Genomic DNA, 27,579 nt, shown 5'->3' with positions numbered 1-27,579 from the left:
CACGCTGCCCGCGGGCTTTAGGACCCCGCGCCTCCAAGGTAGCGGCTTCGCGGCCGGAGCCGCCGCGCCCACCGCCCGCCCACCCGCGGGGCTTACGCTGCGTCACGCACGGCGCCGCAGAGGCTGCCGGGAGCTCGGTGCGCGATGGCGACGCCCAGCCTGAGGGGCCGCCTGGCGCGGCTGGGGAACCCGCGGAAGCCCGTCCTGAAGCCCAACAAGCCCCTGGTCCTCGCTAACGTCATCGGGGAGCGGCGTCGGGAGAAGGGCGGTGAGCAGCCCCGGAGCGGAGGCCGGAGGGGGCAGGGGCGGGGCCATGGGAGGGCGAGAAGGTAAGGGTTGCCTGACCCCCCGACCGCCCCTCCAGAGGCGACCTGTATCACAGAGATGTCCATGATGATGGCGTGCTGGAAGCTGAATGAATTCCACGACCAACCATGCCGAAAAGAGATCCAGGACTTCTTTGACTGTGCTTCCCGGGCGGAGGTGACAGAAGCCTGCTGGGGTTGCCCGTGGCAGGAGAGTGGGGAGATCCTAGTGTAGTGGGTTTCACATTGAACAGTTAACTCCAAAGTCAGTGGCTCAAGCCTACCAGCTGCTCCGCGGGGAAAAGATGAGGCTGCCTACTTCCGTCAGTATTTGTAGTCCCCGAAATCTGAAGGGGGAGGAGGTGGGGGTGGGGCCTCTGTTCTGTCCTGTAAGGTCATCTTGAATCGGAACGGACTCACTGGCAGTGGGTTTGCCTCGTTAGGTATAGGAAAGGCCCTTTCATCGTAAAAGGTGGGGCAACTTTGGGGAGCTACTTCTTCCACCGTTTTGAAGGCGTTGTGGTCTAGAGCCAATTTCACTGCTGTGAGCTTTAATTATACCATTTGCGAAACGAGGATAATAAGACAGCATTTTGTGTCAGATAGGTGATGAATGGGAGAACACCGTGTAAAATTTAAATTGCTCAAATAGGCATTATTGTCTAAAGTAGAACTAAGGATAGTGAAGCTATGTGACAGGCAGTCTGATTGATTTCCAGCTTAAACGGAATTGCTACCTGGTTTAGTAGTTTCAGAATGTGCAGTCTTTTGTAGTTCCCAAGTCACTTTTGATGAAAGGGAACTGCGAAGTTGACACCGGTATCTTTAGATTTGTTAGTATCTTTGTGCGCTTTGGAGCATGTTGGGAACCATGGACCTATGACAGCCAATTTTCATTCATGTTTTCCCCCCCTGTGTTTTCAGGCAGCCCGCAAGATGAAATCTATCCAGGACACTCTGGGAGAGTCTGGGAATTTATCTCCCAAGAAACTGAATAAATTGTTACAGATGTTTCCTAACAAACCTCATGTCAGCTAAAAATAGGAGCGTCTTTTCAGTGACTATATAGCTTCTGAGAACTTTGACTATGTGCAGACATTTTAGAAATGTGTACACTGCATGCCCTCTGTGAAGGGTTAGAATTAAGCAAAACATGTTTTCCCCTCCCACTTTTAGATCATAGTCTAATGGTGGTTACACTTTATCTTGAAATAAATACCTTTGAAGATAACTTGGCCTTTTGTGATGGTTTGCGTGCCCCTCAGAACTTGACCTGCCCTCTCTACACTTGCTTCCTCAAACCTTGCCCCTGTAAGCTCTTTTCTCCTTGTTTTGTTGCAGGAGCAGAAGAAAAGCTTTTAAAAAATTGTTTTTATTCCCCCCTGCATTTGAAGTCCTTACACCTTCTAGTGCCATTACCTTTGGATTCATTAGGGATGTTGAACGTGGTCTTTCTCAGAGCTTTTTGCTATCATCTGTCAGTATTAACTTATTAGTGGCCTAATTTTGTGTAATACTCCTGCAAGAAGCTCCCTGCATAATGAGAAATTCACATACTTCTTACCTGAAGGTACTTTACGTGTGTTTTATGTAATCCACACAGTTAAAATAGGGCATTTTAAAATCATTTGATCACATTCAGGAAGAGAAAAAATGTTTTTTTTTCTCCCCACCCCGAGAAAAAATGTTTAATAAAAAAAATTAGGTTTTCTCAAAACAAAAAAACGAAACCTTGTTTCTTATTGCCATATGGCAACAATCAGGCATTGATTGCTCATTTATTCCCTTTCACCGCCACCTTGCCATTTCTTGGACTCCTCCAAATGATACAACTGCAACTTGGCTGGTGATTCTCCACCATGAGTATAACCTAGTCCACTCTGTCATTTGTTATGTTGGTGTCTGAAGACATTTACTTTGTGATTACCAACAGACAAGGTTGTCAGGAGTCTGAATTGATTTCACAGCAATGTTTTTCTCTCTCTCCATATTCCCACCCCCCCCAAACCAAACCCACTGCCATCGAGTTGATTCCCACTTCCTTTACTAAAGGATAGAACTGCCTCCTATAGAGTTGCCAGGCTATAAATCTTGACAGAAGCAGACTGCCACATCTTTCCCCATGGAGTGGTTGGTGGATTCAAACTGCCAACCTTTTGGTTAGCAGCTGAATACTTTAACCACTGGTTCACCAGGGCCCCTCTTTCCCACATTGGGAACTTACATAGCATTGAAGATGTAGTTGTGGTAATGCTTCTATGTACAACATAAAAGGCAGGGCAAAGGTAATGTCCCAGTCCCACAGCTATCTCTTCCTCCAGTCTTCATAGCACAGTAGAGTAGTGGGCAAGTACCTAGTTCTGTAATGTGAACATTTTAGCTATGAGATGATTGGTACTCAGGCATTTTAGATTAAGGAAATTATTTTTATTTTTCATTATATTTTGGTTGCTGAAAATATACACAGCAAAACAGCAATTCAAGTTTCTACATGTACAGTTCAGGGACATGATTATATTTGTGCAATCACTCTTACTTTCCTTTCTGAATTGTCAATAGATTCAACAGTATCAGGGCCTGGGACCTTAGATAAGAAGAAAATTGAATCTAGCCTCAACTGAAATTTAGCATTGCAAATAGCCAAAACCAAACTCACTACTATCCAGTCGATACTAACTCATAGCAACCCGATAGAACAGGGCAGAACTGCCCCTGTGGGTTTCTGACACTGGAACTCTTTATGGGAGTAGAAAGCCTCATCTTCGGAGGAGAGGCCGGTGGTTTTGAACTGTGGACCTTGTTAGCAAACCAAATGAGTAACCATTATGCCACCAGAACTCGTAAACCATTGCAAATAGATTGTGGGAAACTCACCACAGTCATATTAGCAATACCTACATGAAATCACAGTATTTCCATATATTTCATTGGTTGTATCTCAAAGTTTTATCCATTTCAAAATTAATGACAGTTATTAAGACTGTTGGTAGATCGGTTGGTTCTGACCCAGTGCTGCAGTCCTCACAAGAGCTGTTATGCTCCAGTTCTTATTGTGACAACCATGGTCAATCCATCTAATTGTCTCTTTTAAGCTAACTTTCTACTAGGGACTGGTCCCTCCTGGCAACATATTCAAAGTGTGTGAGATGAAGTCTTACCCTCCTGTTTCTAAGGAGGATTCGGGCTGTACTTCCAAGCCACCTTTGATTTTTCCTTCTGGCAGTCCACCGTTCATTAATTTTTTTGGCAATATTTTTTGCAAACACAACAAATCAAATTCTTCTTTGGGATTCCTTATTTGTGGCTACTCAAACTAAAATAAAAGTCAGTGCCATCAAGTCGATCCCAAGTCCTAGCAAACCTATAGGGCAGATGGAACTGCCCTGGTGAGTTTTGGAGATGATGCTGTACATAGAAGCATTACCTCAAGACTATAGGAGTAGAACGCACGGTCTTTTGCCTGCACAGTGGCTGGTGGTTTCAAACTGCTTGTCTTGGGGTGAGCAGCCCGAAGCATAACCACTATGCCACCAGGGCTTTTATTCATTGCTGCTCGATTTTGTTATTTGATGTGTAAATAAAGAAGCAGTAGCTTGCTATACATTTCTTAACATTTTGGTAACTTTCAACATAATTATATTCTTTGTAATTCTTGTAATTTTGTGCATTCACAATTTTAATCTTAGATCGAGAAGCCAGACCATGGGTTCCGTCAGAGACTGCTAACAGACTTAAAAGGCCTTACAGACAACCATTTTCTGAAACCAAATGCTTCGTTTTCCTGTTGCTTTGCAAATCAGACCCTATAGAAAGGTCTTCTGGAATGCAGGCTCTCTGGACTACAAGTCCCAGAAGACCATGCGGCTTCCGGCCTATCGGGAGTTAGGACAAAACCCGCATCCAATGGTTTCCGTGTTGTCTCTTGACAGCCTACGCTTCCCGGCAGGCACGGCGGCTGTTTATTTCTTGGGACTATTATGGAGGCCGAGTTATTGCTGGGAGCTGTAGTTCTGTGTCCTTTGCGTGTGGAGGACTGCCTTCCTCGTATGGTGTCCGATGCTGGCCCCGAAGGGAAACAAAGTAGGAAATGCAGAAATTACGCAAACGTGTCCAACACACCCACCCGGACCGGGCCCGGCTCTCGAGCGCGCGAGGGCGGAAGTGGTGGTGGCTGGCGCGGCCGGAAGTTCAGATCAGCTGATGGGGGAGGCGGTGCCGCAGCGGCTGGGAGGCCCCGGGCGCCGAGCGCCTCGTCCGGGCCCAGAGTCTCAGAGACTGGCTGCGATCCCTGTTCGTCCCGCACTGTTGGGCGAGGCCCCGTCTCCTGTCTCGCCGAGGCCTGAGACCCCCGCCCGGGACGGCCGCCCTGAGCGCCCCGGCCACCCCCAGCCCCGGCTCGCCCCTCAGGCTCCGGGCTTCCCCTCAGTCCCCGGCCGGCGGCCCAGGCCCCGGCTCCGCGGGGGGGGACCCGGCTCCGGGGGGTGCGGGCCCCATGGAGCTGATGTTCGCCGAGTGGGAGGACGGAGAGCGCTTCTCCTTCGAAGATTCGGACCGCTTTGAGGAGGATTCGCTCTGTTCCTTCATCTCCGAGGCCGAGAGCCTGTGCCAGAACTGGCGGGGATGGCGCAAACAGTCTGCGGGGCCCAACTCGCCCACCGGCGGCGGCGGCGGCGGTGGCAGTGGCGGGGCCCGAATGCGAGGTGAGGGGGCTGCGGGTGGGGAGGGTGGCGGGGCTCGGGCCTTGCTCGGGAGCTGTCCGGAACCGGGAGCTGTCCCAAGCCTAGAGCGGACATCAGGACGCGCTTCTCCGGCCTTCCTGCGGGGTCTGGCGCCCGGCAAGGCATTCTGGGGGCCTGGGCCGCCTCCTTCGCCGGCTCTCCACGCCCGCGCGCGCGGCGCCCGTGTCTGTGTGTGTTTATGCGAGTGGGCTGGCATGGCAGGGAGATCCCGTGTTGTACCCGATTAGCGATGGCAAGTAGATCTTTTGTTGTTCCTTTGCTCGAGAGTTGGAGGGAGGGCCACGAGTACTTGGGGAATTCAGTTGGAGGCAAGCCAGAAAGTAGAAGTAGTAGTAGGCTGGGGGGCAAGGGGCGGCTCATCGCCGGAAGCCCTGAAGAAGTGACCATATTAAGGTGTCACCCCATTGCAAAGTGCATTGGGAGGCTCTTGCTTCAGGGTGATAATCTCCGGTCACAGCTGCACCAGCAAGGGATCTCACGCAGAGGAAAGTGGTGGTGCGCTGGCCTGTGGGCGAGATTCCAGAGGCTGTAAAGACCAGGGGCTTCGCTCCTGGTCATAGCGAACATTTGTCAAAAGTCAAGGCTGTGAAAATGATTGTCTCTGGGATCTACACAGGAAACATTTCTGTTGATTTTCGCTGAGAGTTTTCTGTTTTCATTTTTTTGGTTGACAGTTTTGTTTTATCCTTGGGCCTTGGGGGAACAAACTGACTAGTGTTTAGGGAGGGAAAAGGGGAATGATACATTGGGGGGAAGGGGGTGGCGGCCAGGAAAGCTTAACAAGGAAGTAACCACCTCCTTTCTCTGCCTTCCTTGTGGCCCACAGTTTTGTCTTGGACTTGACTTTCATCCCTTGAGCATTTCAGCTGTTGAGGGCTGAGAGTTGTGTGATTTTACCCAGAGTCCTCTTTTCCAAATTGTCCAGCTGAGGGTTTTGGAGCCTCGTTAGGCTGAGAGAAATTTCCACATGCCACATTTAGGAGTGGTAGTATTCAGCTTTATTTGAAAATACAACACATGTTTGTGTGCACATGTACGCCACACTCAGAGAGACAAGCAGTTTCGCCACTGGACTTCCCATGGCCTCCCTGTAATATTAAAGCATTTGCATGTGTGGGTCATCTTGAGACTTATTGCTGCCTCTTTAATATTTTCTTTATTTTCAATGAAAATCTATCTCCTTGGACAGACTAAAATCTGAGAAAGCATGCTATTTTTTCCTTTCCTTTGGGAAATCCTCACTCAGTTGCTTATTTGTAAAATAAAGTTGATTGGTTAGTTTTTAAAGTTCCTTTCAACTCCATGGTTTTCTAACCCGTCTTCTGATATGACTATGGAATGGTGCAATATATAGTTTATTCTGCTAACAGTGCTTTCTTATTAAAACAATCTAGAGAACCTTCTTGGGTGGTAACTCCCATCAATCTCGGGATTCCTGGATCAGTAGCTAAATTCCCCTGGAATAAGCCATCTCCCCCAGGGCTTCCACTGTAGGAAGTCGGTTCAGGGCTGCCAAAGGTACTGCAGCTCTCTTGCTCTCTCAGAGATGCTTAGCTGTTTGGGGCTCTGTTCATCTTCCCACCTTAGGGGCTTGGAGTCAGCTGTGGAAAAAGGATAGGGAAAAACCCCAAAAAATCAGTCAGAGAAGAGGATGCCAGGAAAGGACACTTAAAACGTAATAATACAAAGTTCCCATGATACATGGGAAAGAGGGGAAACCATATGAGGGGAGTCACTAGTTAGGGTCCTGGAACACCTGTCGGGCCTGCAGTTTCCTGGGCGATCCCTGGTGACTTCCTTTCTGAACCTTGGGCACCAGGCTGTGGCTGTGGGTTGTCTGGCCCCTCCCCCCCCACCCCAGGCAGAGTTTTAAAGATACTTCCAGGAGGGGTCCTTTGGATTTTTATCCAGCTCTCCCCGCCCTCCTTTTTTTTCACCACAGTGAAGATGAGGTCCAAGATGAGGCACTGACTCATGCCTCCTATTCACGCTTCCTTCTATTTCTCCTCACTGTAACTTGTTCTTTCCAAAGATGGACTGGTGATCCCCCTGGTGGAGCTGTCGGCAAAGCAGGTGGCGTTTCATATCCCATTTGAAGTGGTAGAGAAAGTTTACCCCCCCGTACCTGAGCAGCTCCAGCTCCGAATTGCATTTTGGAGCTTCCCTGAGAATGAAGAGGACATTCGGTGAGCTGGCCGAGGGTGAAACTAAAGAATGGGTGGTTGCTGGGGTGTCCCCCAGAACAAAGGCGTTAGCTTATATTTGGGACTGTGGTGAAAGGAAGGGGCAGGAGGAGGGGAGCAGCGCTTGCCTGGGATTTTCCCAAACAGAGAATTGCCCTGGGAAGAGCTTAGAACTTCGTGGGTCTCCGACCTGGTCTGTTCAAGGGCATTGGCCGACTTGTGACTCTTTCTCCACCCCAGGCTGTATTCCTGCCTGGCCAATGGCAGTGCAGATGAGTTCCAGAGAGGGGACCAGCTCTTTCGCATGAGGGCTGTGAAGGACCCACTGCAAATAGGTGAGGGTCCCCTCGTCCTCTGAGGCATCCCCTGGGGTCTGAATCAAGGGCCCACTGCAAGAAGCTGGAGCTGGGTATTTGTGTGGGTTCAGTTAACAGCAGGGCAGGATCAAGGGCAGAGACCTCTGTCTTGGCACTTCTCCCTGACCTGCCCCTATTTCTCCCCAGGCTTCCACCTGAGTGCTACAGTGGTACCTCCTCAGATGGTCCCTCCCAAGGGGGCCTACAACGTGGCTGTGATGTTTGACCGCTGTCGGGTCACTTCCTGCAGTTGCACCTGTGGGGCTGGGGCCAAATGGTGCACCCATGTCGTGGCACTGTGTCTCTTCCGCATCCACAACGTGAGGGCTTCCCGTTTTCCTCATCCATCTCACCCCTGCCTGCCCGTATCTGCTCACATGCCTGGCTGCAGTGTGAGCCCCAGCACTGTCCCCAGCTCAGCGCGTTTTTTCTCACATTGCTTCCTTTCTGCCATGTCCCCTTCAGGCTTCTGCAGTCTGCCTGCGAGCCCCTGTCTCAGAGTCCCTCTCTCGACTCCAGAGGGACCAGCTGCAGAAATTTGCCCAGTACCTCATTAGTGAGCTCCCTCAGCAGGTGAGTGATGGCGCACCTCCTCCCCTAAAGAGCTCCAACAGGCCTGCGCTTCAACCCGTCTCTCAGGCCCCGGCCCAGGTGGGCTTACCTGGGTCATGTTCTCTCTGTCACTGTTCCTACCCTCCCTCAGATCTTGCCCACAGCGCAACGTCTCCTGGATGAACTCCTCTCCTCCCAGTCAACGGCCATCAATACAGTGTGTGGCGCCCCAGGTGAGTGGTGGGGAGGACAGAACGAAGAGAGCAAGCTGGGAGTACTGAGCAACCTGTCCTTTAGATAAAGCCTTGCTGTTGTCAGGCGGATCCAGGGCCCTGTCTAGGTGACTGACTGCCTATCACCCTCAGACCCTACAGCAGGACCTTCGGCCTCAGACCAGAGTACCTGGTATTTAGATGAGTCTACACTCACTGACAACATCAAGAAGACGCTGCACAAGTTCTGCGGCCCCTCCCCTGTGGTCTTCAGGTAAATTGACTATCTTCACCTCTCTCTGCGGTAGGAGGGGAGCATCCCTCAGGCTGCTGACAGAGTCTTTGTTAGGTTCATGTGGGGCCCTCTCACTTTCCTTCCCTGTACTGGCACCGTGCCTGTCACTCAGAAGGTGTTCACTGGAGAAAGATAGGCTTAGGCAGTCACAGAGCCTTTGAGAGTTCAGGAGGCAGATGCAGAGACACTAATCATTTCTATCATGGTCATCCTCCTCCCCACTCTGTATTTTGAGTCTCCCTTTGTGTGGGAAACCTGTTACACTTTCACTTGCTTTATCCAGGGCCTTGGAAGGGCCTTCTTTGCTACTTTGCTACTTTTGCAGTGATGTGAACTCCATGTATCTGTCTTCCACTGAGCCTCCGGCGGCTGCTGAATGGGCGTGCCTGCTGCGTCCTCTGAGGGGCCGGGAACCCGAGGGTGTCTGGAATCTGCTTAGCATTGTTCGGGAGATGTTCAAGCGGAGGGACAGCAATGCGGCCCCCTTGTTGGAGATCCTGACTGATCAGTGCCTCACTTACGAACAGGTAATCAGCCGGGGTGGCACATTCTCTCCCTCCCAGGACCTCATCCCCCTCTTTCGGTGAGGGATACTGGTGAGGACTCCTTTCTCAAGGCTACTAGCCTTCTTGGTTTCCAGATAACAGGCTGGTGGTACAGCGTGCGCACCTCAGCATCCCACACCAGCGCCAGTGGGCACACAGGCCGCAGCAATGGGCAGTCTGAGGTGGCAGCCCACGCATGTGCCAGCATGTGCGATGAGATGGTCACATTGTGGAGGCTGGCTGTGCTGGATCCTGCGCTCAGCCCCCAGCGGTGAGTCTCCTCCCCCGCCCCCCGCCCCCCACCCCCGGGGCCCTCCCCAGCTCTGAGGCTGGGCCAGCGCATGGCAGGCCCAAGGCCTCATCTCCTAGTGCCTGCTTGGACGTAGGTGGGTTCTAGTCCTCGAGAAATGAGAGGTGTGAACAATAGGGTGTTCAGAGGGTTGTGAGTCCTTTTCCAGAGAGACTCTCTTCCTTCCCTGCCCTAAATAGTACCCTCTTGCCAAAATTCCCACGTTTTGAAGTGAAGCCTATGGGGTTGGCCCAAGAAGTGCTTCCCTATGTCCCTTTCAGTACAAATTGTAGCCCCCAGCAGCCTCCTGCCCCTTCTTCCCACAGCCGCCGGGAGCTGTGCGTGCAGCTGCGCCAGTGGCAACTAAAGGTGATTCAGAACGTGAAGTGGGGGCAGCATAAGAAGGCACTGGAGCGGCTCTTCCCTGGCTTCCGGCCGGCTGTGGAGGCCTGCTACTTTAATTGGGAAGACGCCTACCCACTTCCCGGTGTCACCTACAGTGGTACCGACCGGAAACTGGCCTTGTGCTGGGCCCGGGCCCTGCCCACACGGCCAGGTGGCTCCCGCTCAGGAGGCCTGGAGGAAGCTCGGGATCGGCCCCGACCCCTGCCTGCTGAACCATCAGTTCGACCCAAGGAGCCAGGGGCCAAGCGGAAGGGATTGGGTGAGGGGGCCTCCTCATCACAGCGGGGTCCCCGCCACCTCTCAACTGAGGGGGGAGACAAGGCCCTGCATAAGATGGGTCCTGGTGGGGGCAAAGCCAAGGCACTGGGTGGGGCTGGCAGTTTGGGCAAGAGCTCAGCAGGCGGCAGTGGGAGCAAGCGACGGCTGAGCAGTGAAGACAGCTCTCTGGAGCCCGATCTGGCAGAGATGAGCCTGGATGACAGCAGCCTGGCCCTGGGTGCTGAGGCTAGCACCTTTGGTGGATTCCCTGAGAGCCCTCCACCTTGCCCTCCCTCTGCTGGCCCTTCCACCTTCCTTCCTGACCCTCCAGATACCTATGAAGAAGATGGTGGCGTCTACTTCTCAGAAGGGCCTGAGCCTCCCATCGCCTCTGCTGCCCCCCCGAGCCTACTGCCTGGGGAGGTCTGCCCACGGGAAGACCACCGGTCCACAGATGAGAGTGGCAGCGGTCTCTCAAAGACCAAAGAAGCAGCCCTTGGTGTTGGAGAGGAGGATGATGACTACCAAGCATATTATCTGAATGCCCAGGATGGGGCTGGTGGCGAAGAGGAGAAGGCTGAGGGTGGGGCTGGGGAGGAGCATGACCTCTTTGCTGGGCTGAAACCACTGGAGCAGGAGAGCCGTATGGAGGTGAGGGGACTTGGAGGGAGCCAAGGAAGAGAGGGCTGGGTGCTTCTTAGCCACAACTAGGAGGGCCCTGGTGTCCGAATTCATATGACTTAGCATCCTGTAGCAGGTTGAGGGCACCACACCCCCACCCCGTCCCCCTCCCGCAGTACATTCTCTTTACTGCTTCTATATTGATTTTTTGGAAATGTCTTGATTGTATCACCCTTTCCTTATAACGCTTCAGGAGTTTCCCATTGCCCTTAGGATAGAAGTGGCTCTTTGGCTCAGGCCATCAGGGCCAACTTGATGTGCATTTCGCCTGCATCTCCAGTCTCATCAAGCACTCTGTCTCTCCCACCTTCATTGGTAGAGCTCTTCCTGAAGCGTGCCATGGCCCTTCTTGTAGCTCAGACTGGCCTTTCTGCCCTGTCCTCATCTTCCCTGGCTAGTTCTTGCTCCTTCTTTAGGACTGGAAACCCTAGAGATTTCCTCCTCTAGGAAGCCTTTTTTGATAGTGCCCCTCAGCCTCCAATTTCCCATGAGGTATCCTACTTCCCAACCTGTTCTCCTCCCAAGTATTTCAGTAGCTGACATCACTGTCTTGTGTGTTTTCCTCTTTAACCAGAAAGGCAGCCCCTCTGGTTCCTCAGGCCCAGCACAGGGCCCAGCAGGTAGCCAGTGCTGAAGGAATGATTGCTGAGGGAGCATGCTGACCTGCCCCTGACAGGCTTCTCTCTGTCCGGGGCCCATGTCCTCTCTTCAGGTATTGTTTGCCTGTGCGGAGGCCCTGCATGCACATGGCTACAGCAGTGAGGCCTCTCGCCTCACCGTGGAACTTGCCCAGGACCTGCTTGCCAACCCACCCGACCTCAAGGTAGAGCCGCCCCCTGCCAAGGTGAGAGAGACCCCTTCCCCTGCCCTCCTCAATCCCATTCAATCCTGGCCCTCTCCCAATTCCCCACCTCAAGTGAGCGCTTCCTTCTACCTCTTATCAAGGTGAGTCCGACTCATCTGCCTGCCTTCCTGCGTTTCCCTCTCTAGGGCAAGAAGAATAAGGTATCTACGAGCCGTCAGACCTGGGTGGCTACCAACACCCTAACCAAGGCAGCCTTCTTGCTAACGGTGCTCAGTGAGCGCCCAGAGCACCACAACCTGGCCTTCCGAGTGGGCATGTTTGCCCTGGAGCTACAGCGGCCTCCAGCTTCTACCAAAGCCTTGGAGGTCAGAGGTTCTATCTGAGCCCTGTCCCTCGATCATCAGAGCCTTCTCTCTGGATCCTCTGAGCTTCTGGAGGTCTGAGCTCCTTGTGCCCGCAGGTGAAGTTGGCATATCAGGAGTCTGAGGTGGCTGCGCTGCTGAAGAAGATCCCTCTGGGGCCCAGTGAGATGAGCACCATGCGGTGCCGGGCAGAGGAGCTCCGGGAGGGGACCCTTTGTGACTATCGGCCCGTGTTGCCCCTTATGCTGGCCAGTTTCATCTTTGATGTCCTTTGTGCTCCAGGTGCGGTGCTGGGCTTGGCAGCCAGTAGGGAAACTAGGGATGAGTAGCAGCTCTCTATAAGGAAAATCAAGAGCCCTAGGGCCACAAATTGCCCTGTAAGACCCATTAGGTAGCTTAGCAGGAAGGTTTGGGAGGGTGTGGATCTTGACCTCCCTTTCATCCTTTCCCATGGCACTCCTCTCGCACCCATCTTTCATCCAGTGGTTTCTCCCACGGGCTCCCGGCCTCCAAGTCGCAACTGGAACAACGAAATGCCTGGAGACGAAGAGCTTGGATTTGAAGCAGCAGTTGCTGCTTTGGGTGAGTCTGTCAGTGCCTTAAAAGCCTCCATGAACACAGCCTGGCCCGGACTCTTACATGGGCATGAGACGGGGCCCTGTTCTTGAGAGGCTCATGCGGAAATGGGAAGAAAACTCATGTGCACATGCCAGCAAGTTCCCATTAAGATCGTCAAGAATGCCGGGCAAAATTGCCGTGGACGTCGGAAGTATAGCAAACCAAAAATCTAGAGAAGGTCCTATAGGAGGTGGTAGAATTTGGAGGTCCATAAATTCTAGATAGGGGAGCACCGTGATGAAAGACAGAGCAGCAGCTGTCGTCCTGAGCGTGGCAGGGCATGCAGGTAGGCAGTGGGTCTTCAGAAGACCTGGGGATTCAGACCAGGTCTTAGGCTAGATGTAGTATGTCACGGGACCTTCTCTACGTGCTGTGGAGTGAACCAAGAGAAACCTTTATTTCACAGGCTGGTGGCAGTTCTGTTTGCCTTTGTTGTCCTGGCAGTTTTGGTAATTCGCATTTCCCGAATGCCCGCTTCTTCTCTCAGGCATGAAGACCACAGTGAGTGAGGCCGAGCATCCCCTCCTGTGTGAGGGCACACGTCGGGAGAAGGGGGACCTGGCCCTGGCCTTAATGATCACATATAAGGATGACCAGGCCAAACTCAAGAAGGTGAGGAGGGACTGACGTACTGGGCTTTTGACAGGCAGACACACATTTTGTCACCTTTCTCAACGACTTTGTAGTACAATGAGGAAAGTACACTTTTGTCCACAGGAAGAAAGAGAAAAAGAGACCTTGGGAGATCTCACAAAGAACAAGAAAAACCAATGGTTCTTAAAGCAGTGCTTGGGCACGAGGTGGAAAGGGAGAAACGGCATAAAGCCATTCGTTCATTTCAGTATTTATGAGTGCTAGGGAAGATACCAAGAGACAGACCAGTGAGGTCAGCTAGCAAGATACAGCTCACGCTGCTGGTTGCCTTCAAGCCAACTTTAATCTGGTGATGTTGGGCTGTCAGTAGAGTGATCCCACAGGTGTTTCAGTGGCTGATTTTTCACAAGGCACCTCTGGGTGTACTTGCACCTCCAACCTCATTTAATAGCCCAGCACATTAACTGTGGGCCACAGCCTGGTAGCTAGCATGAGGATGTTTCAAGGAGAAAAGAAGGTTGGGGGAGCCACGAGGTAAAGGTGCATCCTGCCACTGCTGCTCTGTTCTCCAGATCTTAGACAAACTTCTGGACCGAGAGAGCCAGACCCATAAACCACAGACCCTGAGTTCATTCTACTCATCGAGCCGCCCGGCACCGACAAGCCAGAGGTCTCCTTCAAAGCATGGGGGCCCATCTGCCCCAGGGACTCTGCAGCCTCTGCCCTCAGGCTCTGCAGGGCCTGCTCAGCCAGGAAGTGTGGCAGGGGCTGGGCCAGGCTCCACCGAGGGCTTCACCGAGAAGAATGTAGCCGGTGAGGTGGGGCACTGGGGAGGGGGATGAATGGTATGCAGCTATATTGGGGGCCTATCTCAATATCCTATTTTCTTAACTAGAGAGTTCCCCACATTCTCCCTGTGAGGGTCTCCCATCTGAGGCAGCCTTGGCTCCGAGGCCGGAGGGGAAAGTTCCAAGTCGCCTGGCGCTTGGCAGTCGAGGAGGCTACAATGGACGGGGCTGGGGCTCCCCAGGGCGGCCTAAGAAGAAGCACACAGGTAGGTGTGACAGCTGCAGGGAGGGTGTGGAGGGGATAGTCCTAAAGGCCAGAACCTCTGAGTTCTCCTAACATCTGGTATTCACTTGTCTTGGGGTTCAGGCATGGCCAGCATTGATAGCAGTGCCCCGGAAACGACGTCGGATAGCTCTCCCACCCTCAGCCGGAGGCCACTTCGAGGGGGCTGGGCCCCTACCTCCTGGGGGCGAGGGCAGGACAGTGACAGCATTAGCAGCTCTTCCTCTGACTCCCTGGGCTCCTCATCCTCCAGTGGAAGTCGCCGGGCCAGTGCCAGTGGAGGGGCCCGGGCCAAGACTGTAGAAGTTGGCAGGTCAGTGGGGAAAAGGACCTGTTTCTTCTGATCTGGCCTGTCCCTCGGAGCCACATCACTAGTGTAACCCAACCATTATCCCCCAGTATCCTATCCTCCCCTCCCCTCCCCTGGGTCCTTCCTGTTCTACTCAGGCAGACACCTGTTTCATCAAAGCCCCAACCGCCATCGCTACCCCACTGCCCCTTCAGGTACAAGGGCCGCCGCCCCGAGAGTCATGCCCCTCATGTACCCAATCAGCCATCAGAGGCAGCTGCGCACTTCTACTTTGAACTGGCGAAGACGGTGCTGATCAAGGCAGGAGGCAACAGCAGCACTTCCATTTTCACACAGCCCTCTTCCTCAGGGGGCCACCAGGGTCCTCACCGCAATCTGCACCTTTGCGCCTTCGAGATTGGGCTTTATGCCCTTGGCCTGCATAACTTTGTTTCTCCCAACTGGCTCTCCCGTACCTATTCTTCCCACGTGTCCTGGATTACAGGTAACCTCCAATGCCTTGGCTTGGGTATGGGGGGGGGGGGTGCAGGGGGTAGGGTGGGGTGAATCATTGATGGAGCCAGGAAGCCGCATCTTTGTGACATTACTGAGCCGATAGAAGAGGCCATTCGCCCTCTCTGGTGGTGCTCGTGCTAAAGGCACTCTGGTTCTCTCTTCTCCTTGAAGGCCAGGCGATGGAGATTGGCAGTGCTGCCTTGACTATCCTGGTAGAATGCTGGGACGGGCACCTGACACCCCCCGAGGTTGCATCCCTGGCTGACAGGGCATCACGAGCAAGAGACTCCAATATGGTGAGGGCAGCAGCGGAACTGGCCCTAAGCTGCCTGCCTCATGCCCATGCATTGAACCCCAATGAGATCCAGCGGGCCCTGGTACAGTGCAAGGAGCAGGTATTTCTGACGGCAATCTGGGAACCTGCTCTGGGGCATCTGGGCTGGGGAGGTGGGACATGGGCAAAACTTGAGGTCCCTGTTCTTGATCCCCGTGTCCTAGAGTTTGTAATCCAGTTTGTCTTCTGATGGTGACACTTTACCTATTACGCATTCACATCCATTATTTCCTTTTTCCTTACAGCTCTGGGGTTAGGGTTATTCCCACTTTAATACAGAGAAAGGACCTCAGGCTAGGCATTAATCCCAGTGGGGAATACTTAAGATAGGCCTCAGGGAGATGATAGGCCTTAGATGGGGAGAGTTAGATTACTTTGGAACTGAGCCTTGAACCTGGATCTTGATTCCTCTTGGTTAGCAAGTTCCTGCCTAGCGTCTGTATGAAGCACATTCCTTAACACTGCCTCTGGGTATTGGGCCTGGGAACTAACCACCAATGATGGGGACAGCAGCCTGTCATCTCAAAGTGTCCCTGAAACGGACTGGCCAAAGCCATTCCCCCTTTAACTCTCTGTGCTCCTCCCTTCCAGGATAATCTGATGTTGGAGAAGGCCTGCATGGCAGTGGAAGAGGCGGCTAAGGGTGGAGGCGTGTACCCCGAAGTGTTGTTTGAGGTTGCTCACCAGTGGTTCTGGCTATATGAGCAAACAGCAGGTGGCTCATCCACGGCCCGGGAAGGGGCTACAAGCTGTAGTGCCAGTGGGATCAGGGCAGCTGGGGAGGCTGGGCGGGGGCTGCCTGAGGGCAGGGGGGGCCCAGGGACAGAGCCAGTGACAGTGGCGGCAGCAGCAGTGACAGCAGCAGCCACAGTGGTGCCAGTTATCTCGGTGGGGTCAAGTTTATACCCAGGTCCAGGTCTGGGGCATGGTCACTCCCCTGGCCTGCACCCCTACACTGCTCTACAGCCCCACCTGCCCTGCAGCCCTCAGTACCTCACCCACCCAGCTCACCCGGCCCACCCCATGCCTCACATGCCCCGGCCTGCCGTCTTCCCGGTGCCCGGCTCCGCATACCCACAGGTGAGATCACTGTTCTGGTGGGGTGGTGTTGGGGGAGCAGATGGGAAGTCATGGGGGGTTAGAGCAGGGGGGTACTTCGGAGGGGTGGAGGCAGTCTGGGGGATGTTCAGTTGAGGGATGAAGAGGGAGAAGCACAACTTGGTATAAACTTGGAGTTTCCCCTTTTTTCCCCCTCCTTCCCTCTAGGGTGTGCACCCTGCATTCCTGGGGGCTCAGTACCCTTACTCAGTGACTGCCCCCTCACTTGCTGCCACTGCTGTGTCTTTCCCCGTCCCTTCCATGGCACCCATCACAGTACATCCCTACCACACAGAGCCAGGGCTCCCACTGCCCACCAGTGTGGCCTGTGAGTTGTGGGGACAGGGAGCAGGTGAATGGAGGGGAGGTAAAATGGGGCAGGGGAGGTGGGCGGGGATCTTTTCTGCCCTCCTTCTGGCTCCAAGGGCCTCACATGGTTTTTATTTCACCCTCAGTGAGCAGTGTCCATCCAGCTTCCACGTTTCCAGCCATCCAGGGGGCCTCCCTGCCTACTCTGACCACACAACCCAGCCCTCTGGTCAGCGGGGGATTCCCACCTCCTGAGGAGGAGACCCACAGCCAACCTGTCAATCCCCATAGCTTGCATCACCTGCATGCGGCCTACCGTGTTGGTGAGCGAGGGGCCCTTTCCGTGCCTCTGCCCACAACTGTGCTCGAGGCTCTCTGGCATCCCATCCCAGACAGACAGTTCCTCGTCTGTTCACTGTAGGGGCAGGTGCCAAGTTTGGGTAGAGGATGAAGAGGGTGTGCCTGTCCTTCTTCCCCAGGAATGCTGGCACTGGAGATGCTGGGTCGCCGGGCACACAATGACCACCCCAACAATTTCTCCCGCTCCCCTCCCTACACTGATGATGTCAAATGGTTGCTGGGGCTGGCAGCAAAGCTGGGTAACACCTCCCCTCCCCAGGACCATTGTTCCCCCCCTCACCTGCTCCCCCAAACTTCCTATCCCAGACCTCCTTCCTAGCTCTTGCTGAGTTGAGGCCTTGGTCGGGTATGTGTGCGTGCGCGGGGAGCAGGGGGTGACCTCAGCTCCTAGGGTGGAGGGAGGCTCTCTGCCAGGCCAGAGCTGAGAGTTCAGAGTTGGGTCCCTAGGGCAGAGGTGGCCACCCCCGTCTCATGCCCCTCCCCCTGCCCCCCAGGAGTGAACTACGTGCACCAGTTCTGTGTGGGGGCAGCCAAGGGGGTGCTGAGCCCGTTTGTGCTGCAGGAGATCGTCATGGAGACGCTGCAGCGGCTGAGCCCCGCTCATGCCCACAACCACCTGCGTGCCCCGGCCTTCCACCAGCTGGTGCAGCGTTGCCAGCAGGCCTACATGCAGGTGACTACCGGGAAGCGGGTGGCAGGGTGGAGGGGCCTGAGTGTCTCCTTGGGTGGCTTATCCCTTGTGCGTCCTCCCTCTAGTACATCCACCACCGCTTGATTCACCTGACCCCTGCCGACTACGACGACTTTGTGAACGCGATCCGCAGTGCCCGCAGCGCCTTCTGCCTGACGCCCATGGGCATGATGCAGTTCAACGACATCCTGCAGAACCTCAAGCGCAGCAAACAGACCAAGGAGCTGTGGCAGCGGGTCTCACTCGAGATGACCACCTTCTCCCCCTGAGCCTGGCCCCTCTCGGGCTCTACCCGGGGACCCAGGCCAGTGGCCGTGGGGGCCCCTCACCCCGGGGGAGTGGATCTTGGCCAGACAGCTCCTCCCCACTCAGTTCCCTGGTCACCCAGCCCGGCAGCTGCTCTTGGGCTGTAGCTTGGGGCCAAGATGTCTCAGACCCTGGAAGCCTAGAGTTGGGCGAGACAGCTCTGTCTGGGAGGGGGCATTGGGTGGCCTCTGGTATTTATTTGGCATTTATAAATATATAAACTCCTTTTTTACTCGAATCTTCCTGGGCCGTTCCCTTCTTTCCCTCCGTTTTAGGTGAACCCTGAGCCCAGGTGAAAAGCCTGGCTTTGCGTTTTTCCCACGCCAGTGAGGCAGACAAAGCAGAAAAATAAGGATGCTTTATTACGGACATTTTTAGCCCCCAGCTAGGGCTCAGACTCAGCTCTATGAGCCACTGTCCGACCTCATCCCCATTCAATGTGAATGACATCAGGGAGGCCGGGCCACAGGTAGATCCCATTACCTGGGATCCTTCCCACAGACGAGACGATGGGTGCAGACAGGTACTCTGCTTGGGATGGAGAGGGAAATCACGGGGCTACTCCATTCCCCTCTAGCCTGCTCGGACCATCTCGCGCCTCCTCCCCGCCCCAGACCATGGGTCAGAGGCACCTAGTACCAGAATACAGGGTACCAAGGAAAGCCCTGTGATCAGACCCCAGAGTTACGGGAAAGGGATGCCCTTCCCTTCTCAACTCGTCCCAGGTCTGGGGGCCACTGAGGTAGAAGCGGGGAGGGACCAGGCCACTCTAATCCCCTTTGTGGGTCCTGCTCTGGGCTTGTGCCTTATTGAAGCAGGGGCTGTTGCTGGTACAAGAAACTGGGACATTAGCCCAGAGTGGAATGCTGCAGTTCTTCCCGAAGCCACAAGGGCACTGGCTGCCCAAGCCGGCTCAGCAGCTTCGACAGCTCCAAATTGTGGTTCCGGAAAAAATCCGTAAGGAAAAGGCGGGACTGGCAGGAGAAAAATGAGGGCGCACGTGGTGAGGAATGGGACACGGAATCAGATCTGGAGGTTGAGAAGGATCCCCTGCCCTGAGTACTTCCATACCTCCGTGTCCATATCTGGGTACCTCCGGCCTTTGCTTTTCCCTAGACAGCGAGTCTTGCCACCTTCAAGTCCCTGGCACCAGAATCCCTTTTCCTCATCAAACCTGCTCAACAGGAAGAGGCCATTAGGTGTCTTAAAGAGAAATCGGTCCACCCCATCATGTACATATCCGCCCTGCCAGCCTGCATGGACACCTCTCTAAAAGATGGGGTAAACCCCCTTCTTTTCCAGTCAGAGTGAGCCAGCCCAGGGCAGCCTTCTGGGCCCTGCTCTCCCACCTGAGGGCCCGTGTGTAGTTCAGGAAGGGTGTGATGCCCAGGAACTTCTGGATGCTCTCCATTGAGGCTGCTGGGTTGGTGCGAAGCTCCTGCCCATCCATGATCATCAACTAAGAGACAAGGCTCCGGCTTGCTATGTATTCCCCAGAAATCACTGGGTTAAGGGGAAGAGGAAGGGCGGGGGAGGGCAGCTGAGGGTTCCCGGGGACGTTACCTGTCCAGAGGGGTAGTATGCCAGCCAGCGTTGTAGATGGGTAGAATAGTAGCCGGGGATAAGACAGCGGTTCTGCAGGGAGCGAAGTGCCAGAGGGGCCTGGGAGGAGGCTGAAATCACCTGGTAGAAGGTATAGTTCAGAGCAACTGGGTCTCCTCGTGCTCGCTGGTGCTGAAGGGAAAGAGCAGGAAGAGAGCCTTGGCGGTTTGACGGAATGGTTCTTTCATCCGAAGGCCTGGTGTCCCTCTCCAAGGCACCAGTGCGGTTTCCCTGGTCCTTTTGGACTCTCCAGCAGTCGCCACCGCCCTCCCTCAAGCCCCAGTGTACCCCTGGCTGCAAGCAGACCTGGTACCAGGAGTAGGCCCTGTCGGCAGGGTTGGTGAGCACAGTGATGATCTTGGCTCTTGGCAGAAGGGCAGCCCCTCGCCTTGGTACAACCTCTGAGTCAAAGTAGGTGGCACTTTTTTCAAACAGGAAGTCAGTGCTGGCATTGGAAGGCACAGGGAAGAAGTCCATGTACCTAGGAAGTAGCAGGGAGGAGAGACCGGCATTCTCAGAGTGAGAGTGAAGGGGCCAGTTATCCGTGTTGCGGGAAGCTGGAGTGGGTCATCTGGGAGAAGAGGCACTCCTGTGAAGCATTTCAAGGGGTCTCGGGCTCACCAGTCAATGCCCTTGTGGTAATTAGGGCCATTGAAGAACTGAATCTCCTCAAAGGTGCTGGGGCTAGGGAAGCTGCTCGTCACAGCTGGGTGCAGGCTCAGGAAGAAGTGAATAGCTGTGGTCCCTAAATGGGAGAGAGAGACAAAGCCACTGAGAGACAAGCCAGCTCAACACCGTGAACTTCAAGGTGAACTAACCATGCTGCACAGTGCCAAATCAGAGTGAGAGCTAAACTGGGAAGGGTTAAAACAGTCGCCCTCAACCTTGTATCGTTGAAAACTACAAAAACTCCAAATGATTCTGACGTTCAACCAGCATTAAGAATCCGTCTGAAGAGTGACTAGTGAGTAGATGGGGTGAGTGCCATGGCAAAAAATAAAGTCCTTTGGGTTGAAAACAGGGCAAGAGAAAGTTGAGGATAGTTCACCTGTCTTCTGAGGCCCCACTATGAGGAACTTGGGGAGTCGATCACAGGTTTTCTCTTTGGACCAAATATCTTTATGTCGCTTGTCATCACATGGATTCTGAAGGGAAGCCATGAATCAGATAAAGCCTAATCTCGCCATCTCCTCCAGGCCCATTTTATCTCTGGTCCTCCCCAGTTCTCCCCTTACCTGCCAAAGGGGGCTTCGCTCCTGAGGGAAGAGTTCAAAGTACTTGCGTGCGAGAGGGACGGGAGGAAGGGTTTGCAGGCGCAGCCGGGTCCAGCACTGGAGGAAGCGCACCAGGCTCTCAAAGGTATACAGGCCCAGCCGGTCATTTCCATAATTGGACAGATGGGTCATAAAGATGCTGATCTGTAAGGGGTTCCTGCGTGTCAGCTGTGGAGAGTCTACGCTACCTCAGAATCAGCCTTGGCGAGCCAAGGTCCCAGCCTGCAAACACGGTGGTGTTCTAATGCTCTAGCCTAGGGGTCAGCAAACTGGACCATGAACCATTTGAGGTTCTTTCATTATGAACATGTGGCTCTGAAGTTAAAGGATATTCAGGTGGTGGTGGTGGTTTCATATGCTTGTAAAAATATGCTTATGGCTCTTGAGTCCTTCTTCAATTGTTGTGACTGACAAGTTTGGGGACCCTGGTCTGGCCCCTCCTCCCAGCAGCACCTGCCTACCGGATTAAGGAGCACGGTCAGAAAGAGTTCTCCGCCTCGGATGCTCCCATCTAGCTCGCGAGAGCCTCCAGGATACTCATTATAGAAGATTGTGTGAGTGAAGAGGCCACACGTCTGCCGAGGCAGCACCTGTAGGGGAAGAAGGAACAAACCAGAGTGAAAAGGAGAAAGGTCCTGAGGCAGTGGGATTCGCTGGGGTGGTGGAGACGCAGTCAGCAGCTGGAGCCAGAAAGCTGCTGCTAGGTGCACTAGGGCTTCCTCTCCTCTGCCCCACCCCGCCCCCACGCCCCACTGGGATGGCAGGTCAAAGCAGGTTGGAGGCGGTCTGTCTAGATGCTGGAGTTTCATGCAAGTTTGCACTGAGCGTCCCTCACCATAATGCCATTGTGAATGAAGCCACGGCGGTAGCGGGCAGGGCGGAGATGGGGGTACTCCTCAGTGCTGGTCACCTGGATGCCCCACACAGACTTCCAGGCCTCATAGAGTTGTGTGTGGATGGGGTACACGCCCGAGTGGTGGGGGGCCACAGCATATCCCAGATCTGTGGGAATCCCATGTTCCTAGGAATGGCAGAGACTCTCACCAGGACCTGGTGAGGTTTGGGGAGCAGAGGGGAAAGAGGGTGGGGAACGCCTCCGCAGAAAGGAAGATGGAAAGGGTGGGAAAGTGCATCCCATTAGGGGGAAGCTAAAAAGCAGGCCTTTCTTTGGGAGAAAGGATGAGGAAGGGATCCAAGGGTCTCACCAGAGCAAACTGTTTGTTGAGCCTCATCTGGTCAGCCAGCACGGAGCGATTGTGGAACAGGTGTGGCTGCGTGTGGCTCCACATGTGGGGGAACCACCAGAATTCTTGGCGGTGCTTCAGCAGCATGTCATCCCCTGCATCCTCCTCCTCTGTCCCTGTGACCACACACTGACCACTGACCACCCACACTGACCACACCCAGTCAGCCCAGGTACCCGCCTCAGTTCTGTAACACTGATCTTCTATCACTGGGGCTCTCACTGACCCCTACCCACCTAAGACCTTCGACCTATTCTGCTGCCAACTTGCCCTCCAGCCACCCATGATCACCTACATGGATAACCACCACGAGCTCTTCATACCATGTCTGACCCCCCAAACCATGCCCCTGTGTCCTCAACTGTCTGCCTACGGAGATGGGGCATGAAGGGGGAGAACACGCTATAACATAACGCTGAAAGAGCAGCAGGGGAATCACTCACCAGTATGATAGAATTTGCCCGAGAAGCCCAAGTTGAAGGTGAAGTTGGGGACTAAGGTCCTGAGTTTGTTCTGGGTGTTCAACAGGGCCTGGGAAGGGTAGCAGTGACACGAGAAATCAGGAGAGAACGGACTGAGCAGGAGAAAAATGAGAAGTAGCGCTCTCTCTTCCTGCCTGCAAATGACAGGAGGTGTACCTATGAACAGCTCATAGTCAAGCAAGGGAGGGAGTCTGACAGGACAGAGCTTGAAATAGCTTCAAAAGCAAGAAACGTTGAGTTAGAAAAAGAACACTGACCTCAACATCAGCCACCTTCATGCGGGTTCCTTCCTTGCCTACAAAGATATCATCAATGTCTACTAAGATGTAGCGGTCAAGGTCCAAGCAGAGGCGCTTGCCAGTGAGGTATGCAACAGCATCGACGAAGACAAGTTTGTGGAGCCAAAAGGCAAGGCCATGGCCAAAGAGCACCCGCTGGATGCCATCATGCAGCCCCAGGTCCTGTACCACAGTGGGAAGCCGGGCCCGGCGAGGTACCAGCCCTGGCACAGGTAGCTCTGCTGGCCGGAGGTTGGCCAGAAGCACTGGCTCATACGTACTATGATTGAATTGGAATATGGTCCAGTCATCACCAGGCAGTGGCCCCGGCTCCAGGCGACTGGGGCGTGTGAGATGCAGCAGGGGGGCTGAAGGATTGACTTGGTAGTCTCGAAGCCCCAAGTTTGAGTGTAGAAAAAGGGGAAAGCCTTTGAGCTGGGCGCTCAGGAGGCTGTGCTCATGGGCTCGGAAAAAGCCAATGATGCCCACGCCATACTCCACGCAGTACCGGTCTAGCAGTTCCCGACTCCAGGCATCCAGATTGACGTACTTGAGCAGGTTCTCATAAATGACCAAAACATAGCGGCCCCGGGTATGGTCAGTCAGCGTGGGCATGTCCCCTCGGCCAGGGGCCAGCTCGGTGCTGTAGCGAAAGCGGCTCGACTCCAAGACAGCCACAATCTCCTGCCCTAGCTGAGAGTATGCACTCTCCACAAACACAAGGACCACGGGCTCGGTTCGCGCTGTCTCTGGAGGCCTGGGGGGCCGGGGTGGGACTGGAGCCCGTGCCGGGCCAGGGCCAGCTGCCCCACTACTACTGCAGTCTCCCAAGGGCAAGGGCAAGGGCTCCTTGGCTTTGGGGCTAGTAGACACATAGTATGCTAGGAAGCCCATGGAGCCCAGACTGAAAGCGATCAGCAGCAGTACAAGGCGGTGCAGCTCCAGCTGCCGAGCTGGGCGTACCACCTTCCACAGCTGGAGCATGGCGGGCGAGGGGAGACAGGGAATGGGACCGCCCCAGGGGATGGGAGGTAGGAGTTCTATAAGCTGGGGCTCTTGGGAGGGTGAAGGATGGGACCTTTTCAGGGCCACGTCCCTGAAGAGGTGGACACAAATCTCCTTAGTAATGGGACAAGGGAGGTAAACAGGGCAGCACAGGGCCACTGGACAGATTCCATTGGTCTCAGGTCACCATGTCCCCGTGGCCCATGGTTTCAGGCTGCAAATCTGGCCAGGTCCTGACTGAGCTCCTCACGTCAGAAGTCAGCAACGCTCACAATCTCTGCCCCAACCAACTATCTGAAAGACACAGAAAGGAAGGGTTATTCTCTTAAAACCTGTTGTTAACCCATTTCCCTCCTCAACTCATCTCGCTTACCTGCTCACTGGGTGATTTGTTTTCGAAAAACAAGCTCCTGTAGAAGAAGACAAGTTATGTCTCATCCCTTCGTTTCTGTTTACAAACCTTTTCTTAGAAGACTGTCCAGATTCTCCCTGAGGCAAGCTCAGAGCTGGAGCGAGTTTACCGAAGGCTCCAAGAGGACATGTCTCCCATCAACAAGTGGCCAAGTAGCCCAGGAAGCTGGAAATCAAACTGCTCTGACAGGTCCCAGCCCCAGAGCAGTGGGTTAGGCGGCAGAGAGGGGTCTGGTCTCTGTGAAGAAGTCTCCAAAGTCCCATGCTTCAACGAAACATCAGAGAAGAGGAAACTCATGATCCTATTAATCTTCCTCATCTCTCAATCTCAATGTCACAGCCTTAACAGCACTAACGAATTTACAGTCAGATGGACACTACAGGGGGGCAGTTCACAGGAAAGCAATGCTGCTGCTAGGTAATTATTCTATTAGATTTCAAACTTGGAACTAAGAGTCTTTGGTTTTTTTAATTGCTGGTGAAAAGTGACCGAAACCCTGCCCTCCTGGAGCCCTGGTGGCCCAGTGGCTGTTTGGCTGTCAAGTAAAAGGTCGGTAGTTCCTTGAGAGAGAGGAGTGGCGGTCCACGTCTGGAAAGATCAGTCTTTGAAACCCTGTGGGGCAGCTCTTCTCTGTCCTGTTATGAGGGTTTTTTATCTTTACCTTCTCCTTCTCCTCCTGTGAGAGGAGCTAACAATGTAGCTCTGGAGCAGGCCCCGTGTGCAGGCAGTCCTTAGAATGCGTGCTGATTAGTCTCTCACCCAGCTCATTTCCCTTCTCCTTCCAAGCCTCGCCTCTTGTGCTACAGTGAAACCCACCCGTGAGGGTCCATGGGACTGCCTTGTTTTTCCAGGTCTCAGAAGTAGTTCTGCACCTTTGATAGGGTGCGCTCTTACCACTTTGTAATAGCTTTTTAGAGGAAAATATTTACCTTAGTTTTCCTTCTCTGGTAGTTTCCACCTTACACAGGTCTGGCTTTGGCGGCCAGGTTTTACTGTATTATCTATTTCCATTCCTGTCCCCGAGGTAGCTTAGCCAGACAGGAAGGATTCAGAGTCCTGTTATAAAAACTGAGCAAGGGGGGAAAGGGGAGGGAGGGGAAAAAAAAAAAAGAGGACCTGATGCGAGGGGCTTAAGTGGAGAGCAAATGCCTTGAGAATGATTGGGGCAGGGAATGTATGGATGTGCTTTATACAATTGATGTATGTATATGTATGGATGGTGATAAGAGTTGTATGAGTACCTAATAAAATGTAAAAAGAGAAAAGAGGAGAAAAAATGATTGGGGCAAAGACTGTACAGATGTGCTTTATACAATTGATGTATGTATATGTATGAAGTGTGATAAGAATTGTATGAGCCCCTAATAAATTGTTAAAAAAAAAAAAACTGAGCAAAAGGAGTGGGGCTGGAGGACGGGGAGCAACAGGAACCTAAGTCTTATCTAAGCAACCAGGGGAAGGACAATGTAATCAGGAGACAGTGTTTTAAGTAGACCTAGCCTCCCTGGCGGAAATGCCGAGTGCGGCTTGGGGGACATGTTAACTGTCAGAAGAAGTTTAAATCAGGTCATTTCTTAAGAATTACAGACCTACAAGATAAAACAACAAATTGTATGCAAAACAATGTACTGCTTTGGATACAAAATTACCGACATAATTAGACCGCCAGGGAGGTTAATTTGGGGGACTTTTTTTTCTTTAAAAAGTTGACAGTTTCTGGGGGCTGTATTCCCCGCTCTCCTCACCTGAGCCACTCCTAGCAAGGGCATTTGCTGGCAAGCCCACTCTACCACTGCACGCATCTCAGGGGTGATTGGACAGAGAGGCTCCTCCAGACAGAGAGAAATGATTTCACCAGAGTTCAGCTTGCGCCTGGTTTAGGACTAATTGACATGCAGGGGCTGGGAGGGAGCATCAAAATGGTGGTGGGAAGGGATGGGACCGGCACAGTTGTGAGAAGAAATCACAGAGGAGTGGATACTCGGATGAATCACTCACCATGTCACTAACAGTTAGCATCTGTCAGCGAGCTGAACGCTCGCCAGACCTCTGCTAAGAGCTTTCTATCTACTTAATGTCACATGCCAGCGCCAGGGGTAGGTGCTACTACTAATGTCCTTACTTTACAGCCTAAGTCCTGAGAAGCTTAGGCACTTCCCGCGACCCCACTGCTAGTCTGTCAGTGGGGGCACTGGGATTCAAACTCGAGCCAGTCGGGCTCCAAAGCCCTGGCTCTTAGCCGCGGCAGTAAAGGCGAGGGAAGGGGTGCCGAGAGAGCTTTGGGGGGCGGAATGGTAAGTGCTAAAGGGTGTACGCTGGCTGGGGGCTGTGGACGTGCAGGGGGTGGCTTCCCAGGAGGGCGAAGCCGGAAGAGTTATGGGGGCCTGAGCTGGGAGAGCGCATTGCTAACCCAGCTGGGGGACGGCGGGGCACGGGGGGTGGGGGGGCTGGCCCGGCGGGGCTCTGCTGAGGGATCCGGGGGGTCACAGGTGGAGCTGAAGAGCGCACCGCATGCAGGCATGGAAGGAGCGCGCTGGGCGAAGCCTGGGGTGACATCCAGGCGGGTGCTGGCCTGGGAGGGCCCCGCGGGCAGGAGGGAGCCCCGTCGAGCTGGGCGGGCTGAGGGGATCGAGGCGGCGACCAGGGGGGCCGGTGGGAGGGCGCAGGGCGAGGGGTGCCCAGGGCCACGCTGGGGGGCCGCCCACGGGCGACCCCGCGGGTGGTTCCGGTGGCAACACTGAGGGGCACGTCTGCAGTGGGGGAACGGGCGGGGGCCACCCTCGGAGTGCGCAGCTCCCCCCAAGGGCGGCTCACCCGGCGGGCTGGGCGGCGTCTCCGCGGTCCCCGGGCTCCGCCGCGTCGCGAGGCGGCCCGGCTTCCCGGCGCTCGGGGCCTCGGGCCGCGTCGCGGCGGCTCCGCCATCTCCGAGCGAGGTGCTGCCGCAGCCGGGCCCAACCACCGCTGCCGCCGGGGGAGGCGGCGCGCGGCCGCCGGCGGGCCCCGCTGGGCTCCGCGGCCGGCTCGGGCCGGCAGCCGCGCGGAGGGGTGCGGACGGGTGCGGCGGCCCCGCGCAGCGCTGGGCCGAGCAGGGGCTCCGGGACGGCGGGCC

General features: G+C 54.4%; 3 protein-coding genes across 9 annotated transcripts; 2 read left to right on the top strand and 1 right to left on the bottom strand.

The window, feature by feature from the left end:
* The first annotated feature begins 107 nt into the window (after positions 1 to 107).
* CHCHD1 (coiled-coil-helix-coiled-coil-helix domain containing 1) lies at positions 108 to 1,545 on the top strand. Its single transcript, XM_075533609.1, has 3 exons — positions 108 to 268; positions 365 to 483; positions 1,230 to 1,545. Exons 1-3 carry the CDS (start codon positions 145 to 147, stop codon positions 1,341 to 1,343), a joined length of 357 nt encoding a protein of 118 aa, XP_075389724.1. The 5' UTR covers positions 108 to 144; the 3' UTR covers positions 1,344 to 1,545.
* A 2,964-nt stretch (positions 1,546 to 4,509) lies between these two features.
* Positions 4,510 to 18,411, top strand: ZSWIM8 (zinc finger SWIM-type containing 8). Of its 4 annotated transcripts, none has more exons than XM_075534414.1 (26): positions 4,510 to 5,005; positions 7,077 to 7,230; positions 7,468 to 7,562; positions 7,731 to 7,903; positions 8,049 to 8,156; positions 8,287 to 8,368; positions 8,501 to 8,621; positions 8,968 to 9,169; positions 9,283 to 9,458; positions 9,803 to 10,790; positions 11,533 to 11,664; positions 11,811 to 11,990; positions 12,086 to 12,269; positions 12,471 to 12,569; positions 13,093 to 13,217; positions 13,772 to 14,012; positions 14,095 to 14,253; positions 14,355 to 14,583; positions 14,775 to 15,064; positions 15,247 to 15,470; positions 16,001 to 16,489; positions 16,676 to 16,835; positions 16,963 to 17,139; positions 17,296 to 17,415; positions 17,739 to 17,849; positions 17,933 to 18,411. In XM_075534414.1, exons 1-26 carry the CDS (start codon positions 4,798 to 4,800, stop codon positions 18,391 to 18,393), a joined length of 5,688 nt encoding a protein of 1,895 aa, XP_075390529.1. In that variant the 5' UTR covers positions 4,510 to 4,797; the 3' UTR covers positions 18,394 to 18,411. The 4 variants fall into 4 exon arrangements, with proteins under 4 accessions (XP_075390529.1, XP_075390530.1, XP_075390531.1 ...); XM_075534415.1 differs by having other exon boundaries at positions 4,511 to 5,005; positions 16,676 to 16,859; positions 17,671 to 17,849; positions 17,933 to 18,271; XM_075534416.1 differs by having other exon boundaries at positions 4,512 to 5,005; positions 17,671 to 17,849; positions 17,933 to 18,271.
* A 106-nt stretch (positions 18,412 to 18,517) lies between these two features.
* On the bottom strand, positions 18,518 to 27,454 carry NDST2 (N-deacetylase and N-sulfotransferase 2). Of its 4 annotated transcripts, XM_075534419.1 has the most exons (15): positions 27,285 to 27,454; positions 24,432 to 24,468; positions 23,033 to 24,352; positions 22,737 to 22,824; positions 22,255 to 22,409; positions 21,885 to 22,070; positions 21,511 to 21,639; positions 21,011 to 21,193; positions 20,824 to 20,920; positions 20,397 to 20,520; positions 20,082 to 20,256; positions 19,737 to 19,907; positions 19,523 to 19,632; positions 19,245 to 19,347; positions 18,518 to 19,147 (listed from the first exon to the last, which is right to left on the bottom strand). In XM_075534419.1, exons 3-15 carry the CDS (start codon positions 24,035 to 24,037, stop codon positions 19,022 to 19,024), a joined length of 2,652 nt encoding a protein of 883 aa, XP_075390534.1. In that variant the 5' UTR covers positions 24,038 to 24,352; positions 24,432 to 24,468; positions 27,285 to 27,454; the 3' UTR covers positions 18,518 to 19,021. The 4 variants fall into 4 exon arrangements, with proteins under 4 accessions (XP_075390534.1, XP_075390537.1, XP_075390536.1 ...); XM_075534422.1 differs by lacking the exon at positions 24,432 to 24,468; XM_075534421.1 differs by lacking the exon at positions 27,285 to 27,454 and having other exon boundaries at positions 24,432 to 27,251.
* Positions 27,455 to 27,579: the final 125 nt, after the last annotated feature.

This window comes from Tenrec ecaudatus, chromosome 16, assembly GCF_050624435.1.
Source record: "Tenrec ecaudatus isolate mTenEca1 chromosome 16, mTenEca1.hap1, whole genome shotgun sequence".
NCBI classification, from domain to species: domain Eukaryota; kingdom Metazoa; phylum Chordata; class Mammalia; order Afrosoricida; family Tenrecidae; genus Tenrec; species Tenrec ecaudatus.
The sequence above is the reverse complement of the archived record's forward strand: the minus strand, read 5'-3'. Positions and strand labels throughout refer to the sequence as shown.